Source organism: Micromys minutus, assembly GCF_963924665.1.
Source record: "Micromys minutus genome assembly, chromosome: 30".
NCBI classification, from domain to species: domain Eukaryota; kingdom Metazoa; phylum Chordata; class Mammalia; order Rodentia; family Muridae; genus Micromys; species Micromys minutus.
In genome coordinates, this window is record NC_137965.1 from 8,219,143 (window position 1) to 8,240,024 (window position 20,882).

At 39.6% G+C, this 20,882-nt stretch overlaps 1 protein-coding gene across 5 annotated transcripts in view; it reads left to right on the forward strand.

Moving 5' to 3' along the window:
* Positions 1–20,882, forward strand: part of UTRN (utrophin) — a gene marked incomplete at its 3' end in the record, with an annotated part of 456,405 nt that overhangs the window by 368,071 nt on the left and 67,452 nt on the right. For all 5 annotated transcript variants that reach the window (XM_080941517.1, XM_080941518.1, XM_080941516.1 and 2 more), the window contains 4 exons: positions 3,045–3,191; positions 5,834–5,912; positions 9,228–9,288; positions 20,645–20,706. In XM_080941517.1, coding sequence (XP_080797643.1) covers positions 3,045–3,191; positions 5,834–5,912; positions 9,228–9,288; positions 20,645–20,706 — 349 coding nt within the window. The remainder of the gene's footprint in view (positions 1–3,044; positions 3,192–5,833; positions 5,913–9,227; positions 9,289–20,644; positions 20,707–20,882) is intronic.

Sequence of the window (20,882 nt, forward strand, 5' to 3'; positions counted from 1 at the left end):
TTGTGCCAAAAACTGTTCTTAGTCAGTGCATGTGGATGTCTCTTAATCACCACACAAGGTGAGCATTACTTCCTAAAGACAAATCTGCAATTGCTCCAGCCCACACAGCTAGTTAGGTCTAGTGTCTCTGTGATCTTTGTGGTTTTATAGATAGATAGGTAGATAGATAGATAGATAGATAGATAGATAGATAGATAGATAGATAGATAGATAGGTAGGTAGGTAGGTAGGTAGGTAGGTAGGTAGGTAGGTAGGTAGGTAGATAGATAGATAGATAGATAGATAGATAGATAGATAGATAGATAGATAGATATAGGTTTCTTTTTTAATTGTCCTTCTTCTTCACTGCAGATACCTCTTTCAATCTAGTGTTAAATGCAACCTTGACCAACCCGTTGAATTTAAACCCTCTAAAATCCAAACACTCTTCAACTTAAAACTTTAAAATTTAAAAACAAGCATTAACAAAGAATATAGTGTTCTCCATTTCTGATGGTAGATGTGTGTCTGCCTACTCTATAAACTAAGTAGACCTCTTTCAAAGCCTATAGTAGTTGAAAAACCGTTTCCCTGAATAAATGTGAGTTTAAAATAGTCTAAGAAAAACATAATCATTAGTTTATCAGTGCAGCTTTTAAAATATTGGACACTTTGTTTATTTTTTTCCTATTTATTTATCTTAGGTAGTGTGGGTTGTTTTGGGGTCCTTGTGCATTCTGGGTAAATGAATCAACTGTGTGCAAAGCCTTTTTTTTTTTTTTTTTTTTTTTTTTTTTTTTTTTTTTTTTTTTACTTTTTATTTTTAAACACAATCTTGCTAGGGTGTCTGGGTTAGTCTTGAATTTATTCCATAGCCCAAATAAGTCAAACTTGCAAACTTTACCTCAGCCTTTCAGGTAACTATTTGCCTTTGACACCAAATCTGGCTTCACTGGTTTGAAACCCTCAAAAGTCTTTTAATAATTTACAAAATACAATTAGTATCAAAAAATAATAACAGAAATACCTCTAGATTTGAGTGGGTATTTATCCTTTTGAATTTGAAAGTGCCACACAATAATTGGGGACAATTAGTGTTGTGAAAAATGAAAAATTCGTGTCTGGAGAAAAGACCCAACAGTTTGAGAATTGGCAGTCTTATTTAATTAAAGGAATGACTTACCTCTCCAGCCAAATTTAAATCTACTTAAGTGGGAAGCTTAAAAAAAAAAACAAAAACAAAAACAAAACCACAAAAACAAATTGTCTCATGGGAAATAATAAATTGGATTAAATTTCCTTATATCTTAGGAGGTAAAAATTAAAAATTCACTAAACCAAATACATTCAAGTCTCACTAAACCAAATAAAATAAATCCAATGTATGCCATAGATCACATGTTCCCTAAAGTACACCCACCTCTCTCACTGAAACTGTATGGGGAGGTAAAAACTAAGCACTAGAAATTGCAAAATATTAGTGAATATGCCACAAGGACTTCAGGACTACTTCAGTAATTTCAGTTGCTGAAGTTATCTTTAATAATGCTGTTTTCTGCTCATACACCTTGAGGTACCAGACGGGTCTGAGCCGCACACCTGCCAACAGTCTAAGGAACCCCTTTGATGGTAGCAGATGTTTCTGTTTTTACAGCAGTGAGGGAGACATAGATTCTTATTCTCTCATAGGAAAGTACAGTCAAAACATGATAAATTAGTTCTTTACACCAGAACACATGGCACTTCTGAAAGCCATTTATAACTCCATTTATTCCAAGCCCCTTAATTTGGAAACTCTTAAAAGGCAAAAGATAAACTTCCTTGATAGAAAGTTTCCTCATTGCCATAAAAGTGCAAACAGAGCCAAAAGGACTCTCCTGTCAGGGCTCTGTTAATGTTTTCAACCCATGACTTGTAACAGGGAAAAAAAAGATTTTTTTTTTTTACACAATGGAAATATAAGCTTCTTTATTGTTCTTTAAGATAAAAAGAATTCTGTCTTGACACTATGCATGAAGTTATGATTGACTTCTAAAATACCTTTACGATCTATTGATATAAAACTGATTCTTGTTTAAAATTAAAAAAAACCCATCAAATTAGCATGTTAATTTTAAATTTTACTGCCTAAGACTAAAAGGATATTGATTTTTAAATATGGCTCCCATTTTAGGGTCTTTGGATTTAAATGTGAAAGAGAGTATCAATATATCACGCTAGAAAAATCAGAGTGAAAAGCTCTAGAACAATTTGAGTTCTAGCATTTGTGTTCAGGGGGGTCTGAGCAGATCTGAATTGTTTCAGAGTCCACGTTGAAAAGCTCTGTGTCCTTCCCTAAGCCACACTTAACCTCTGTCCCCCACATATGCTTGATTTGTTAGTCCTTTGCACCTGTCAGGCCTGTTACTGTGTCACTGCATGTTCAATACCTGGTTTTGCACATGTGTCTGTGTGTGCACATTGGACCATCATTGGATGTTCAGTATCGGCTGGGATAGACAAAACCAACCGCAAATCAAAATTCTTTCTCTTTCCATATTGTAACCAGTTGTGTGTCTTTGGGGGCTTCCTTTCTTTTGTGTCCTTTTGATTCACTGGTATCTGCTGAGGTTGGAAACAGATCATACTAAATACCTGGTGACTTCCATGTCTGCTGTCGATGGCCCCTCTGTTTTTCCATGTTGGTTTCTGGTTCCCAGTCTCTTCTCCTGTGGTTTGTTCTTCAACTCTCTTTTGAACTTAACCACATGCCTTTTAGCAAAGTCAAGAATTTGAAAACACTAAAACATATTCCCTGATTTACTATTGAAAAAAAATGATTCCTGAATGTTGGGTTTGAGCAACCATTATAATTCAGGATAGGTTTTTAGTCGAGGCAAAATTTTATCCCTGCCCTATTAGAAAGCTGTTTATCTGGTCATAGCATCTGACATAGAGGAACAGAGGAGGTAGATTCTGTTCTTTATGGTAATCTACTTGTTGGCCTCTTAGTGACCTTCCCATGACCTTCAGTAGGAAGACGGCAACTCTGGCTTTTGATTCTAAAATAATCTGCTTTCTATCAGGCGTTTAGAGAAGAAATTGCACCGATCAACTTAAAAGTTAAAACGATGAATGACCTGTCCAGTCAGCTGTCTCCACTTGACCTGCATCCATCTCTAAAGATGTCCCGCCAGCTGGATGACCTTAATATGCGGTGGAAACTTCTGCAGGTATCGGCGTAGTCCCTTGGAATGCTATCTAACACTGCACACAGAACACAGAATGGGAAGGGAGATGCCCTTAGTTTCTCAGTGAAACAATTCTTTGCATTTTCTCAAACCTGAAAAACACATTTGAGGAAGTCTACAACCAGAAGCACTTGGATGGTCCTTAGACCCCACCTCACTTTTAAACCCCATGTCTTGTCTCTCTTTACTGAAGGCAGTTGATTATGAATTTAGCAAGCAAGAATTTGTCTTTCTATGTCTTGAAACCATGAGCATCATTTACTTATGAGTATGGATTTTTTTGGTCATAATTTATATTTATATTGTATATAATTCTTGTAAAAAAATTATACAAAATCCAGTAAGGTATTGTAATTGTAACCTATAGTCTGCCACAGAATCATTTGTCTTGCCATTACCTGTAAAGGAATCATTTTCTTACCTTCATTATGTATTCTTTTTCTTTTGAAAAGGTACAAAGCGTTTCTCCTTTCTCTTGACATTGTTCGATGTACAGGAGCTTTCTTCCTGTTTACAGAAAGCACACCTGCACTTAGCTTCTAGAACCGACCTTCCCAAGGCAATTGTCTCAGTGGCTCTTGGCCTTACTTGTAGACTCCAGGTTTAACTGAACCAGGACTCGTGAGCATTCTGGGTATGAGCATTGGCTGACTACCTTCCATGTCAGGCAGGAGTTCATGGTATAAAGAATCTGTCACACCTTCAGCCTCCACCTGCTAGGAGACAAAACAGCTCTACCTTTTTGCTGAAAGTTAGCAGGGGAGGCTGTAAGTAGAAGAGTAACAGTAAATAATTCCGACTAATTTCTCTACAATATGACACTTAAGAAATGTGCAACTACAATCATTCTATTTGAAAAGTATGACACCTTTTAGGTTATAATATTTTTTTTGTGTTACTCAGCATCAAAATGCCCAGGGAGGTCACTGAGATTGGGCTCGGTAGGTAAATGCATTTTCAGACACCAGAGTTTGTTCTCCGCAACCCACATGGTAGAAGGAAAGGACCAACTCCTAAAAGATGCTCTGTGGGACCTGTGTTCTGCCCTCCCACATCCCTCTCCATGTAGAATAAATGGATGTCAATGGTTTTAAAAATCTAATGCCATATGCTTTCTTAATGAAATTGAAAATGTGAGATGTGAATATTTCGTATTTAATAGTCTTTTCTATCATTGTGAAGAACGTCAGTAATCTGGGATGAGTCAGGCAAAGCATATTAAATTTTTAGTGCTCACAGAGATGTCTGAACCTCATTCTTTTTGTTTCTGCCCCATTCCTCTGCATCGTTATTGTTCATCATACTCCTTTGAAGGTCTATCTTGTCTTTCTTGATTTCCCTTTTGCTTTGCCGCTGTTATCCTGATCTCTAAAGATGTCAGACAACACATTAGATTTCATGGGAGCATGTATTCTTACATCCTTATCTTTGATGCTGGTAGCCACTAGAGTTCAAATATTAGTCCTAAATAAGCAAAGACAAACCCATGTTAGCAGACAGTGCTGTTGAATTTCAGGAGTAGCAGCTTTCTTACTCATAAATTATGACATTTGAGCATTTCTCAGAATGAGTAAAGTGGACTTGAATGCAATTTATGTAGCTGGCCAGGTGAAAACTGAGCTGCCGAGTGAGCTAGACAGATACAAGTTTCATTTACAGTTAGCTGAAAATGAAATTGTCCATCCAAATGGAACAGAACACCAGCACTGCAGAGACAAATAACAGGGCCAGGGAAATGGAAATGTCAGAAGGCTGCATGCAATTGTTGTTCATTTGCATTTGGTTTCATAACTGTTTTTGTCATGGGGCACACTACCCATTGTGATGTGCTGGGGTACACCAGTTACACATCTCAACCATGAGCCAGGATGCTCAGATGCTCCTCTTTCTTTTGGTAGAGATTATTATATGCAAACCTGTAGGACAATCAGAGGATATTTAACACTCAGCTTCCTGTTTACTCTCTTCTATCATTTCACATATTCATTTATCTATTTTATCAATATACCTATCAATCTGTGTAACAACCTATAATTATCTGCCTAACTGGCTGTCTCCCCATTTATCCATCTGTTTATGTCTTTATCTTTAGAGTTCTCTGAGTTCCATTTCCCACACAGTCTCTGGGGCACGTTTAGCATCTTTTTCATAAAAGAGGGATAAGTAAGGGCCCCTCCCATGGCCTTATCTTAAGCTGCCTTAGAAGCATGCAGCTTCTAAGTGGGGGAGAAGAGTTTTCAGGCATAGATGCGGCCTCCTATGGCCAAGGCATGAACATTCATGTTGCTCTGACTAGGTATACCTTAAGGTCCTTCCTGACATCTCACTTTTTTCATCTCTAAGGTGATAACCATAATAATATTTAGGTAACCTAGTTGTTGCATAGATTTAAAGTTTATATGTATACACATACACATACACACATATTATAATCTCTGGCTTTTGTATCACTGTTTAATATCAGAAGTTGATTTCCATACTATTACATTAATAAGAAGAGAACTTTTCTGCCCAAGCAGTGATTGATTGAGCAACAGCATCATTTGCTAAAGCAATGAGAGCAAGGATGTTATGAAAACCATTGTCCTGAAATCAGTCTTTTTATCTGGCTTGTTTCTGTGCAGGTTTCTGTGGACGATCGCCTTAAGCAGCTCCAGGAAGCCCACAGAGATTTTGGGCCATCTTCTCAACACTTTCTGTCTAGTAAGTATCAATAAATTTGAGTGATCTTATTTAATTTGAATAAATTAGCAAATTCCTTCAGTTCTGCCCAAGAAGCTATATATTTGCTCTAACTATACTTTAAGTAAACACAGGTTTAAGAGAAGATACTCAGGAAATATTGCTTGTTGCTTATGTAATCCAGTATGCAAATAGGTAAATCTTCAAAGGAAAGCAAAAGTAAATTTGTCCCTAGACATGTTTTCTTATTTAAACATTGGCTATGATAACATATATGGTATTTGTCATGCAAAGGTTATAAATGTTTCATACCAAAAATTTATGCTGTAAGGTTTTTTAATTAGTTTATCTTATATATGTATGTATGTATACTTAGGTTTTTTTTAAAGCTGAACATGCATTTTAAATCACTATATAAATACCTAAATGAGAAAATGTTGGTTTACTAGGCTCAGGGCATTCATCTTGGGGCAAATGTTAATTTAAATACTGAGTGCTACATAAAGATAGATTTTATGCAACATCTTTTAACTGAATTTTTAAATTTCTGAGCACTTCATGAAGACTTGGGTGAATAACTTTGAACCCTTTTTATTTATCAATTATTTCTGATGATATTTAAGAATGCCGAATTTTGAAACTCCCAAATTAAATTTAAATGTCCACACTGTCTTTTACTAGACCTGAAGATATTTTTTAAACCTAATTTCTTGATTGCTGCACACCTACTTCTTCAGATTGCCTCAAGAATTAAATGTGATAGTCTATCCTGTTAGACAAAGTCTCCAACTCATACCTTGGCAAAGATACTTTGAGCACATATTAATGCCTTTCTTTTCACTTCCTATGTGAAGTTTATGGGAAAAAAAGTTTTGTAATTTAATTAAATTTAAGTAAATTTTAAGCTCAAGGCCAAGAGTACTTTTCAATTATTAAAACTCTTATTTTCTCTGAAACCACAGAGAAAGATGAAGTCAAACTGTATGTCTCACGACTAAGTTAATGTCATTGATGTTTTGTCTCACTCCTATCTGTTTGTCCATCCATCCATCCATCCATCCATCCATCCATCCATCCATCCATCCACTCATCCATCTACCCATCTATCTATCTGTCTGTCTGCCTGCCTGCCTATCTATCTATCTATCTATCTATCTATCTATCTATCTATCTATCATTTGACAAAACTTGGAAAAGAATCAAGGCCCAGGCTTTATTTACTTTTACATTCTTGTGAAATCAAATTTGTCATTTTCTGTCCCCTGCCTCTACAACTTACCCATCTTCAGATTCTAAACTGTAGGTTTTTGTCTCTGAGTGATATATAGCCCTTTGTAGGGAGTAAGGATGGACATTTATTTAATGTTTAACATATGGATAGCATTATTGTTGAAATAAATAGGCTCTTATTATACTCACTAGATGTTAAGTATTATAGATTTCTAAACTCTAGATAATAGCCAAGGTCAAATTAAAGAGGCATTTGTAAATATTTGAGACTCTATAGTTCAAAGGGTCAATTTATCTGCTATTGCTGATGGAGCCCCAACTTTTCACCTGGCAACCTCTTCCATGGAAATCTAGCTCATGTTTCTTCAGTCATGAAGCATTGCAGAACTGCCATAGACTTCATGTTGCTCAAGCACATGGTCTTTCAGTGTTTACCAACTGACAGTTCCAGAAGCTTGGTTACTCAACTCAAAATGGTCCTTAAATACGTGAAGGAGTGGGGGCCAACTTTCAACAGTTCTTATCCCTTGATGCTTACAGTCTTTGGCTTGGTTGTGTTCCTTGGACTTTATCCATTCTCATTAAAGAAGCATGTTCCATGAGATAGGTAATAAGACCTGACCAACATTAAATGAGGCTGGCTCTCATGAGAAGTTTAACACACCCTGATCTTCATGTCCATGTCTGTTTATGAACATCTATGGGTACTGTTAGATAGATGGTCTTGCCTTTCCTCAAGACCAGAACAATGAGTAAGGAGAAGGTTTGCTAAACTAGTTTTGGAAAGGTGTGGTGGTATCTGAACTGTACAGTTTTAGGAAGGACTTTGGGCAGCTTTGTGGGAGCAGCAGGACCTCATATCATAGGACTCCCTCTCTCCCTCCCTCCCTCCCTCCCTCCCTCCCTCCCTCCCTTCCTTCCTTCCTTCCTCTTAAGATTTATTTATTGTATGTATATAAGTATGCTGTTGCTGTCTTCAGACACACCAGAAGAGGGCATCGGATACCATTACAGATGGTTGGGACCCATCATGTGGTTGCTGGGAATTGAACTCAGGACCTCTAGAAGAGCAGCCAGTGCTCTTAACTTCTGAGCCATCTCTACAACCCTTGGGCAGCTATTTTTAACTCTGTATTTAACTTCTTTTCTATCAGTCTGAACATTGGTGTGTGGATCTTGCTGTGTTATGAAAATTAAATGTGGATTTGGAATCTTTGGCAAAGTTTAGAGTGTTATGTATTTCTAAGATATAAATGTGCTAAGAAACTAAGAAAGAAATAGTGCCATATATCTACGTGACGGTCTAGAGCTAGTTGTAGAATTTTATTTTAGTTTACCTGGTACCGTGCTTAGCAAAATTCCTCTGGTTCTAAACGGATGTGGGCTGCTCTACTTAAATAAGTTTTTAAATAAGTGATTTACTAAAACAGTAATGTATCTTTATAAGTAATCAGTAAACAGAATTGCCGAAAGTAAGTACTTCCATTAAGAGTCATAGTATCTCAATCATGGGAAATACCTCAAACATACTGCAAACATGGAAGACTGTTTTTTAATGATTGAGGATGAAAAGAAGTGTCTGATATTCTTCTTAGACGATCTGTTTGGCTTATAAAAATGCTTTGCCTATTTCTATGTTAATTTTTCTTTCTAAAAACTTCTTATAGCTAAATTTGCTCGAGTGCCATCTGTTCTTAATAGCTGAGCCTATGAATATGGTACAAAGAGAAGAATTCTATTAGTGATCTCGGAACTCCGCCTTGAGAATGGTCGATGTAGCTCTGAGTGGACAGTGTATAAAGAGCACCCTTTGCAGATGGCACTGAGTTCCGGGTTGTAATGTTTATGAACAACAACCTGATCTAGGGAAAGTGTTTTCCTCGATAGGGTCTGACAGAATCGGCTCTGGAAGCTGAGTCTTGGTTCTTTTCCTCACTTCACATGAGGCTTTAAGGCTGTTCTGCTTGTCCTTGTGCTTTGCTTCCTTGCAGGAATCCAGCTTAGAGCCAGAATGGGTCCCTCAAGATTTGCTATGAAATGTGTTCATTTGTTTTACATTAAGGTATAAGGCTCGCTGCTTCCAATAACGTCCCTTTGTTTCCTCAGCTTCAGTCCAGCTGCCGTGGCAGAGATCCATTTCGCATAACAAAGTGCCCTATTACATCAAGTAAGTCCAAGAAAATCAAATTTTACCAAATAAGTTAAGAATGCTCCTGTGCTCCTGCTTCTGTAACTTGTTTTGTTGTTGGTCTTTTTGCTTGTTTGTTTTTGTTTATTCTGAGGCAGGGCCTCACTATGTAGTCCTGGCTGGCTTAGAACTTCTTATGAAACTAGGTTGGCCTTGTACTCAGGGAGATCCCCTGACCCCCCCCCTCCCACCCCATTGCCTTCCAAGTGCTTGGAGTAAAGATGTGCACTACCAAACCCAGCTCCCTGTACTTTTAATAACAGAATTTGATCTGGTTACCAAGAGAAAGCTATGAGTGATTAGCAATGGGAAGAAATTAGGTTCAAAGCCAGTGAGTTATCCTTCATAAGGTCTTTGTGGCATTGGGGAAAGACTGCTGAGTTACCATTTTATTATATTCTTCCTCCTCATCATAAGGTCTTCCAGCCTAGTTTCTCCTTCCTGTTACTTCTTTATGTGACAAGTTCTGACTCTTGTCTAGTTTACACACCATCTTAGGATGCTGGTCCTTTACTTACTCTATATTTTGTCACAGAAAAGAATGGTGAAACCCTCTTCTATTATTCCAGGGAGTGGAAGTGAGTGAAGCAGCTGATTTACAATGCCATCCAGCACTAAGCATTGTCATCGACCCTATTATGTATTAGAGGAGCTAGGTCATAATTCTGAGAGTGCATGCAGAGTCTCCAAAGACAGCTGTGGCTCACATTAGCTGTGTGGCCTTGGGCAAGTTGAATAAAAGAATCTCTGTGCCAAGTGTTTTTCGTAGAGTCTGAAACAAAGTGTGGTCTCTTAAAAACGTTGTGCCAATGCTAATTGACCTGTCTGATCTTTCTTTGGGAAAAGCTTGTGAAAACAATATTTGTGGAATAGTACCTTATAATATGTCCTTCCTTCTATCCTGAAATCCAGTCTCATTTTATAAAACACCTCGTCATAATGTATAAAAATATATTAAGCAGGATGTGCTACATTGTCTTGTGAGATTTTTAACTCTTTTATTCATAGAAAGCATTAGGTGTATTGAGTTGTGAAGAATTCTAGAAAAAGGCATCACAGCAGTTGATGCGTGTGGAATTTCTACAGACACGGGTGGAAAGGAGTCCGAGGTTGGATCAGGTGGCTTGTCTTTATTGAAAGCAGCTGTGGTCATCTAATTAAAAATTTTAACTTTCTTAGCTGTTTTACATTTTTATTTCAATTAACAATAACTATAGCAATTGTACTCAGGAACTTTAATCTGCTTGGGTAAATATTGACCTGAACCAAATAATTAGCCTCTAGTTACAAATCTGGACCAGAATGAGCCCTCCCCTTAAAGAAGTCCAATCTTAAGCCATGGGACTTTGACCCCATTCTTCTTACACATAATGGTGTCAACAACATTTAGCAACAGTCTCCAGGTTGTAGATGACCATCCTGATAGTGACATCATGAGAGCCTTTCAAAAGGGAGAAAGCAGAGGAGAAGCCAGACTGAGAGAGGGAAATCCAGGCGCACCTCTGAAAATGGAGGACGTGCCATCTGAACAGAGACCATCTGAAGATGCTGGGAAAAGAATGGAAAAATGCTTCTTGTAGACCTCCCAGAAACACAGCCCTGCCAGACTCAATGCTAGGCTCTGGAAGCTTTTTGTGTGGTAACATTTAAAAAATGAATATATATATATATACAGTCCAAAGTTTAGAATTCTATAAAGATTGATTGGAATTAATTAATGGATTGTTTTGACCTAGATTCCTCCATAATTATTTATTTATTTATTTATTTATTTATTTATTTATTTATTTATTTTTAGAATGTAAACTTGATCTAGGAAAGCAATATTTGTTTTCCCTACATTAAGAAAATTGAAAGCCTCTTACTCGGTGAAGCTTGCACACTGATTTTCTGGGTTTTTTGTTTGGTTGGTTGGTTTGTTTTGGCAGGGGAGGGGCAGATATCTAAGGCTCATCTTTAATATATATTTATATTTAATATATTTATTATTTATAATATATATATATATTCTTCCATTAGCTGAAGAATTTCCATTTGTCCACATTTGTCCATCATCATATAAATGGCCAAGAATTAAGCAGTTAGACCTTCTCTAACCCCTAACGTTTAGTTGGGGTGCAATGGAAGAGTTTTCTTGCTCAGTCAGTTCTCATGGAGAGAAAACACATGGGAGAAAAGTTGGTCTCTCTGACATCTTGTTACTTGGTCATAACCAGCACTGGAAAATACGTCAGCAATGGCAGTTCTTCAACGACGGTGTTTAAAGGTTAAGCTTCCTGTGATGTTTTCTGTATCTTAGTAAATATCAGCGTTTCTTTCCTTGCTCTAGTTGTCATGACTTGGCAGTTTCACACGTGTACAGTGCGCTCTGGCATTATTCTTCCCCTCACTCTTCCTGCCCTCTTCCCAGATCCATCACTGCCCTCCTACCACGAGGTCCTCTTTTTGCTTTGTTTTTGTTTGTACTTTGTGACTCATGAGTCTGTAGCTACCCACCGGGAAATGGGCCATTTTCTTAAGTATATACAGATTTAGCGCTAACTGTCTTTCAAGGTATTCACAATTTAGAGAAAATTCTCCGGGTTCTATAAAATTCATCAATCTGGCAGTTTTTCACTATTTTTCTCAATTATGCAACTTTCCAGTTTATTTCTACACAGATAAAAGAACACTAAACTTGGGAGGGAGTCAGAGTTAGAGGGCCAGAATTTCCCTTGGAATTGTTATGAAAATAAAACTCCATCTTTGGATAAATTCATAAGCAAGTCAATAATGAATGAAAAGACTTTTAATGTGCACTTCCCTTTGAATGCCTGTACAAACAAGTAGAAAAAAATGGCAAAAACGTCCTCAGCATTATTGTAATGCCATTAGAATTTCCTGGTATTCAAGTCGAAATTTCCAACTTGCATTTTTGTACATGTAATGCTAGAGTACGTGTAATATACATGTAATGCTAGAGTACGTGTAATATACATGTAATGCTAGAGTACGTGTAATATGCATGTAATGCTAGAGTACGTGTAATATGCATGTAATGCTAGAGTACGTGTAATATGCATGTAATGCTAGAGTACGTGTAATATGCATGTAATGCTAGAGTACGTGTAATATGCATGTAATGCTAGAGTACGTGTAATATGCATGTAATGCTAGATAGAATGCAGCAAGAGATTTTGAAAAGAAAGGTGAAACTTATTTTTAGGTTATATCTTAATTGTATAGGTTAATCCAAATGATAGGCTGCACATCAGGATGGCTCCTAATTAGCATTTTGAAGTGTGTGGCAGTGGACATGTCTTTGAAGAGAGTCAAGATATAGACCTGAGGTGTGAGAACATGTGTATGTAGCGTGATTCTTTGTTAATGCCCGTGTTAGTCAGGTTCCTGGTGCACTTACCAATTCCAGAGTGGAACTAAATAAGCTCATAAAGAAAAAACAGGCTTAACCAAGATGCTGACTTGCTGAGCCAGGTTCCAGTGGATACATCTACCAATACTCCGTCCCGTAAGGCTCAGAGAACATTGCAGAAGAGGTGGTAGAATTTAAGATTCTTAGAGTTACTAAATTCCCCCTGGGCTTCAAGTCAACTTCAGACCGGTGAGCACACCTTGGCTAACACAGAAAACTGAACAGCAGGCAGCCAGCCCTGCGCAGCTGGCTAACATGCAGCTGTGGCTGGAAGCATCTCTCATATCCACTACTGTCCTCGTTCACTGAGGTCATGTGGATAGAGCTGACAGTTTCTTTGAAAACACCATTGCCTTTCCTAACATTCATGTGTGTCCATTTCTGGGGCCATGCCATAAAACTCTGGCTTAGAAACTTCTAGACTCCTTAGTCACATTGTACTTTAATAGCACTCTCATCCTCTGTTGAAACTTTCTTTTCTTTCCTTTTTTAAAATAGTTGGAACGGAAGAATGGTTCACTGGTAAAGAACACTCATTGCCTTTGCCAAGGACCCAAGTTCACTTCCCAACTCCTGCACCATGATTTGGTGGTTCACAACTGTCTGTAACTCTAGCTTCAGGGAAATTCCCTAGCCTCTGGGGTACCTGTACTCACATTAATATTCCCCTCCTGCACACACTTAATTTAAAAATAAATAAGATTTTAAGTTGCCCATTTATCAATTGATTGGCTGATTGATGGATAGTGTCTATGTGTCACAGTTCAGAATTGGAGGTAAAAATTCTTGGGCATACTGTTACCCTTTTCCACTATGAGAGTGCCAAGGTCAGTTTAGATCGGCAGGCTGGGCGGCAAACACTTCTACTTACTGAACCATCTTGCCAGCCCTGAAGTTTAATTTCTAGCATTAAGAAAGTGGTGAGTTTGTGTCTGCCACCTGACACAGAAAGGATTGCTCTGAAGCCATCCGCAAAAGAAGACTATGTGTCCTTCATTTCGTGGAGATTAAATAAAGTCATTATTAAATAAGAGTGTAAGAGTAATAATGAGTAAAAATTTCCAAATAAGTGGAGTTTCTTCTGTTCTGGCTTCAAAGCAAAATGACCAAAGGATTTCACATGGCCAGCTAGAACAAAGTGGAGGGAATTATTAATCTGCTTTAAAAGGAAATGAACAGATGAACTGGTGAATTATCTTTTGAGAACATCCACCTCTCAAAATAAGACCACAAGGATAAAATGATGAATCCCTCTGGTGAGGTCATACTCCTGACGTCCCTGCCCCGAGTCAGAGCCATGCCATGCTCCCCAAGGACAAGGCAAAAGAAGATGGCTGCCGGCAGTGTTGATGGGTGATTTAGGTTCTCTTATTTGAGGATGAGAGGGAGGTGGAGGTGGCAATTGGGGTGCCCTATTATTTCTGGGGCCCCTATATTTAGTGAGCATGCACACATTCATCCTTCTAAGTAATCTTTAGTGCCCTGTAGCAAAGTATCACATGCCCCTCCCCTTAAACCCAGGTCCCTCCATCCTGAACATTAATTCTGCCGGTACTTTAAAGCCAAGAACCAGCAAACCTTCTCTCACAGCCCTGTACCAATAATTCTGTCATCCCTGCCCACAGTCCTGGCTTTCTGAATTTAGGGAGATGCAGTGAACCTACTTCTCACAGCTGTGCCTTTGGACTTGCTCCTGAATCTCAAATTATGTTAAGAGCACTTTACAATCGAATCCCACAGAGTTCTCTACTGTTTATATTTTGTTTTTTTTTTTTTTTCTTCATGTCCTCATTACCATGAGGAGCCACTATGTTTATTTATATGGAAGACTCTGGCCCTTCACAATGTCTCATTTGCATTATGAGCAAAGCTCTCTGATTGGGAAGGTTGACTGTCAAGCTCTCTCCCTAACCCTGTCAGTTTCTAACACCATCTCCCCAAAATATAATCTTAAATTTCCCGTCCAAAAGATAAAATGTGTGCGATGAGGTTCGAGAAGTTGCCTCGTGCCGCAGGGTCATGAAGTTTCCCTCCACACTTATGTACAATCCCTGTGCAGTCCTGGTCTCCGAGAGAGGACTCAAGATACCCTGGTGAGAGCTGGGGTAGTGGAGTTTCTTCTTATAGGCCACACTTGAAAAAAAAAAAACCCAAATATTGAGACAATAATGATGGCAAACATCATCTCTTAGGGCTTGAGACGATATTACTTGGATGAGTGACGTCACTCGGGACTAACAGCATCTATTTCCCTATGTAGTTTAGACACCTCTAAAAAATTGATTGGTCCTTGGATTTCTAGATTCAGACAATTGTTACAATAATCCCAGGGCTTGTGTTTTTACCGTCATCAGGTTTATTATCTGATTTTTTTTTCCCTTATCATTTTTTATCTTCTAGCCTATTGCATAACATGCTTAGGAAACTCTTATTCCCAGAGTTAAGGTTTTGCCACTGCGAACTTTACGGCTTGTTGGCAGCTTTGATTAGACCAGTTTGGATGGAGGAGGAAAGTCAGGAGCCAAAGGCAAATGGATTGAATAGGTAGTGTTACAGCAGGAAGTGTAACTGTTGCGTAATGGATGGTAAACTTTGTAGAGAAGTGGGAAGGGATGAACACCAGCAGAAGATGTGTATTTATGGTTGTGGTTGCTTGTGCACGAGTGCGTATGCACGTGCATGCGCATGCCTCTGTGTGTGTGTGTGTGTGTGTGTGTAATCTTTGCCAGTATTTGGCAATAGAATTGGTTTTTGAGATCATTTTTATTGTGAGAAGAGCTGACTGGCCACTGCTGGTCAGTGATTTTTCAGTTAAGGGGGAGGCCAGGAAGGCAGGTAGAGGAGGGAAGCCTGTGGATTTGTGGATTAGGGATTAGGGAGATAGGAGAATCTGGCAGTTTTTAATTTTTCAGTGAAGTGTCAGACAAGGGCAAGATAATAGTGGGGAAGGAAACTTCCTTTTGGGTAAGCATGGAGAAGGCTGAAGGCAGGGTCGATGGTCTCGGAGTTTAGGGACACTAGTTCTCTTCTCTTGAAGCTTGGAATCACGTATTTAAAGTAGAAACTGTCAGTATGCAGACTGATTTTTTTTTTTTTTTTTTTTTTTTGTCCCTCTGTATTCAGCCACAGCTGCTTCGACTCAGAAAAGGCAAAGTAATTGAGCCTATCCAGGCCCGAGCTCTGCCAGGGGTGAGAGGGAGGGAAGACAGACTGGGAAAAGCTGTGCATGGTGATTATAATGTCGGACTGTGGGCTCAAATCTGGACGGACTCATCAAGAAATATTTGAAAAACCTTACTTCTGCAAATCCACTTCCACGTCAAGAGCTCAGGCTTAAACCAGACCATCTGTGCTCGGATCTCCATTCCGTGCCCAGCCCGAGGCCCTCCACAAGTTTTCCAAGCACCGTCTTCCCACTGTCCCCTCCCACATCTGTAAACTGCCATCATAGTCCCTCAAGTCGCAAGTAGCATCATAATGTGGACTGAGATTTTTACATACAGAAAAGTCCAGTTTGCTCACTGGAACATTATCCCGTTAATATTACTTGGTTCCCAGTATCGACTCCTTAACCTGCTTCATTAAAACATGTAGATTATAAAGCCATGCCTTCACGTGATATTATCCTATCACTTAATATTATACATGTATCCCAACCTAGTCTTTTATCTTTCTCTTTGCCCAGCCAAGGAAGATATCCTTCTGTCCCCGTGATTGTCCTGACATATGTAGTTGTTTCTTTTCTGCTTCTGCTGACTCAGATGCCCTTAGTGTGTTTGCCTGTGTACCTTGGCATTTAGATCGGAGGGACACAGGAAATAACAAATTCGGGGAAATCCCATTCAGTGTGAAACTGGATAGAGCACAACAGGGGGGTGGCTGCAGCTCCCTGGCAGCCTCTGGATATGCGGAATACCTTCAGATCCATTTTCCCGGTGGTGGGGTTTGTGGAGCTTCTGTAAGGAAAAGATGACAGGGCACCAATGAAAGGAAAAGTCACAGGGCACCAATGTTGTGAAAGGATAACGATCCGAGTCACGGCACCAATGTTAGGGGAAGGATGAAGAGAGTGGGGGGCATATGGCCCATAGAGGTACGGCGAGGCCTGAGGGCAGGGGAGATGCCTCTGAGGGGTCCATGTTGGGGATCCCTTCCCTGAGGGACCAGCCACACAACAGTATAGTACGGAATAGAGTTTATTCAGGTCATGGGAGAGTTAAGAGGGTGGTAGAGGCAGAGAGAGAGAGAGAAGTAGAGGAGTAGAGGCCGGCCATGAGCACGTGGGAGAGAGGGGGGAAGGGAAGGGAAGAGGGAAGCTGCAAGAGCACAAGGGCAGGAGAGGCCAAGAGAGAGAGGAGGGGTCAAGCAGCTCCTTTTATAGTGTCAGGTCACTGGGGCGGAGCATACCTGGCCACTGCTGGGTAATTGAGGGGTGGGGTATACCTGGCTGTTGCTAGGTAACTGAGAGGTGGGGTTTACAGAATCCCAACAGCTTCTTTACTAAGGACAAAGAGGCTTGAGAATTTTCGTCCCTCAGCAGTAGTTGGCCCAGAAAGCCATATATTTCCTATTTGTCTACCAAACCAGGCAACAAAGCTGGGCTCTGCAGTTGGTTGGGTTCTTGGGCTCCACAGTGTTGGAGTACAGCGTTTTTAATTCCGTTTCTTTGTATACTTTGTTATATGATTTGCATCTTGCTTTCTGTGGCACGTGGAAGTCAATTGAGGGTCACAGGGTACCCAAATAGACCTTTTCTCATCACAGGCTCCCAACAATTTTGTGGACAGTTGGCTACCATGGTGAGAGGTCACTACTCTCACTGTTCTTTGCCTCATGAGATTATTTTTTTTTAACCTAAATACTTATTCGGATATTTAAATTGTCATTTTTTTATGGGTTACCTTCTTGGACCAGGTGCGATTTTGAAGTAAGATTTTTTTTTTTTTTTTTTTTTTTTTGACAGCAGCATTCCAATATGGCAGGATGGTTTATCGGGGTGCCATTGTTAGTGCCTTGGAAGATGGGAAGATGGGCTGCTACTATTTTGAGGGAAGACATTCCTTTGGTTCTTTTTTGCCTGCTCTGGGTGAGCTGGAAGCTTTATGGCAAGGGTTTCCTGCTCTAAGGAGCCTGCAGCTGTTCAAATACTTAACTTTTACATTTTATATGGATTTTGTTCTGACCCTCTTTCTCCATTTAAGAAGGAAAGAAAGAAGGGGGGAGAAAAGGAGAGGGGAGGGAGGGAGAGAGAGAGAGAGAGAGAGAGAGAGAGAGGACCCTCTCCCTCCAAATTGTTGTTGTGTAAGCCACAGCTTTACTTTTGTAACCGGAGGCTGTGTTTACTTTGAGCCTTTGCAGCTCTGTCTAATGAATCAACTGGTATTGAATTCACGAAGGAGACTCCCCGCCCCTCCCTCCATCTGTTTGCCAAATGTGTGTGTTCCTTCAGCTCCCAGGATGCAGTGCCATCAGCGCAGAACCATTAGCAGTGAGTGCTTTGGAATCCTCAACTGTTTGCCTAACTAGCCAGTGGTGTTTTGCTCTTGTGGCAACATAGGATTGCCCACATCTGTCATTCTAGAGAATGCATACATCATGTTTAAGCACGAAGTCTGACTCTGCATTGCCGGGAGCTCCAGTCTAACCTATGAGCCTTGGTTTGTCTTGGTATCTTTGGGTGAGATGGATATCTTAAGACAACAGTGCTGTGATCAGGACTGAAATGGCCATGGGGTGGGGGAGGAGATATCAACTGAGTCTTCAGTGTCTAAGATTAGGAACCCATGATAACAGGATGGAACTGTACATCCTTCACTAAACTGTTCTTTAAATCTTACTGGTGGCTGAGAGATGTATTTCTGCCAAGCTCCTGGCCATACTATGAGCAGCCATTCCTTTAGGTCAGACATTGTCTACCTGCCCATGATCTTCAGGGTAGTTAGAGGACAGAATACTTCTGTTGCTGTTCATGTCACGTGGAAATGCTTGTCCCTTTGTACTGGAGTTTAGCCTAAGAGGAAAGGAGGCAGACAGCTATCCAATGACTTCTAAAACACATTTCCTTCATAGGATTATTCTATTTGAGATTCTTAGGACCTCTTACTGACTCAATTCAAACACAAACCTTATTCATTTATTGAAACCCATTTTGAATTATCAGCGCATTCTATTACCCAGGTCAGCATAAGGATTCTATTCCTTGCCCAGCAATACAAGTTACTTTTTGGGGGCATCATTGTAAGTTTTAAGAGCAGCGATTTCTCTTAAATTTATTTTGATGAATATTTTAATATCATCTCTCACATTCTGTGCTATTTTACATAGCTTACTAAACAGTTTCATAAGAACTAAGGGTCATTTCAGAAGTCTTCTGGGAACTATTAGATGTTATTGCTCTGTTATGGCCTAGATAAGGGACTGTAAACTATTTTTAAATATAATGCTACTAACCCATCAAATTTATGAGCATTTTAACTCATAGTCCCACACATATACACACTCACACACACACACATACACACACACACATGTGCTTACACTCATATATATGCACAGTTATAGTCACACACATATATACACATATATATTTAAACTCACACACACATGTGCTTACACTCATACATATAAACATGCACACAGTCACATACACACACACAAACATATACATGCACACATATATACACACACCTAATTTGTGCCCTACCAATATTTGTTTTACTATCTATTCCTTCCAGGTTTCCAGCTAACATATGAATCATAGCAATAAAATAAAAGTGTGTTTTTCAAGTAAAGATTAGGGAATCGTACATAAAGTTATCCACTTCCCAAAATAATGGTACTGGTTACTGAACCAAGCTAGGAAGATAGAGCTGGAGTTTCAAAATGTCAAGAGAATGGCACCTAGCTGAGGAGGGGCTGGGGGCCAGGGTGTATAGATGAGGAGGGCTATCGAGTATGAACTAGGGAGGGAGAGAACCAGGGTCAACAAGCCAAGGAGGCTCAGCAGACGGCAAGATGAGCCCATGATATTCAGATTCAGAGTCTTCATTTCTCTAGTCTTTAGAAATTTGATTAGGGCTTTTAAAGTGTGGTGGTGACTCTTCAGAACGCAGCAACTCATCACGGCCCTTCTGCTGTCAAAGCGTTTGCTCGGAATGAACAAAACCACCATCTGCCTTACAAGACAGCGATTATTCTGCAGCCCACAGTGATCTGGCCACACCCCACTCGGGGCGGAGCATCCCTGGCAGTCTTCCCTTATGTCTGTGTCTCAGGTTGTAGTTGCAATTCTTCTTCTGATACAGAAAGCAGAATTTGTATCTGTCTTTTCCTAATACCATTACACAAACCAAATGGGTTATTTGGAGTGTTTTTGTATGTATGTATGTGTGTCTGTGTGGCATGCATGTTTATGCACGTTCCCTTGTATATGGGTAAATGGGGAGATGTGCCCGTGTGCACACGCATGCGTGTTTCTATGTACATGTATGGAGATCACAGGTTCCCTATTATTCTACACCCTTTATATTGAGGCAGGGTATCTCACTTGAACCCCAGAGCTCACCACTGTCTAGCTTGGCAGTTTGTTCCAGACATCTCCTGTCTCTCTCCCCGTACTGGGGTTATAGATGAACCCAGGATTCACAGGCTACAGGAGTCTGAATTTTCATCCTCATGCTCTGTGGCCGACATTTTGCTCCCAAAGCCATCTCCCCCGCCCCTATTATTTATACCTTGAATATTGAGTAACAAGCAAGTACTAGATTTCTGAGTGATCATAGATTGATCCATAATGGAGGTTTTTTTTTTTTTTTTTTTTTTTTTTGCATACCTTCGAAGTCTATTCGGCATGTTAGAAGACTGTGGCTCATATTGGATTTTGTGGTATGTTGTTTATACTTAACATTTTTCTTGTCTCTCCAGCCATCAAACACAGACAACCTGCTGGGATCATCCTAAAATGACGGAACTTTTTCAGTCCCTTGGTGAGTGTTGCTGTATTTAGTAGGGATGAATGGGCCTCGGTAAATATTACTGCATTTAGTACCAATGAATGGGCCTTCATAGCCAAGGACCGTTTATCCATGAAAAGGTACTCAGATACTCGCCTTCTTTTCTTGTATGGATGTAAGAATCACCCTGTGGCTTCAGAAGCCAGTGC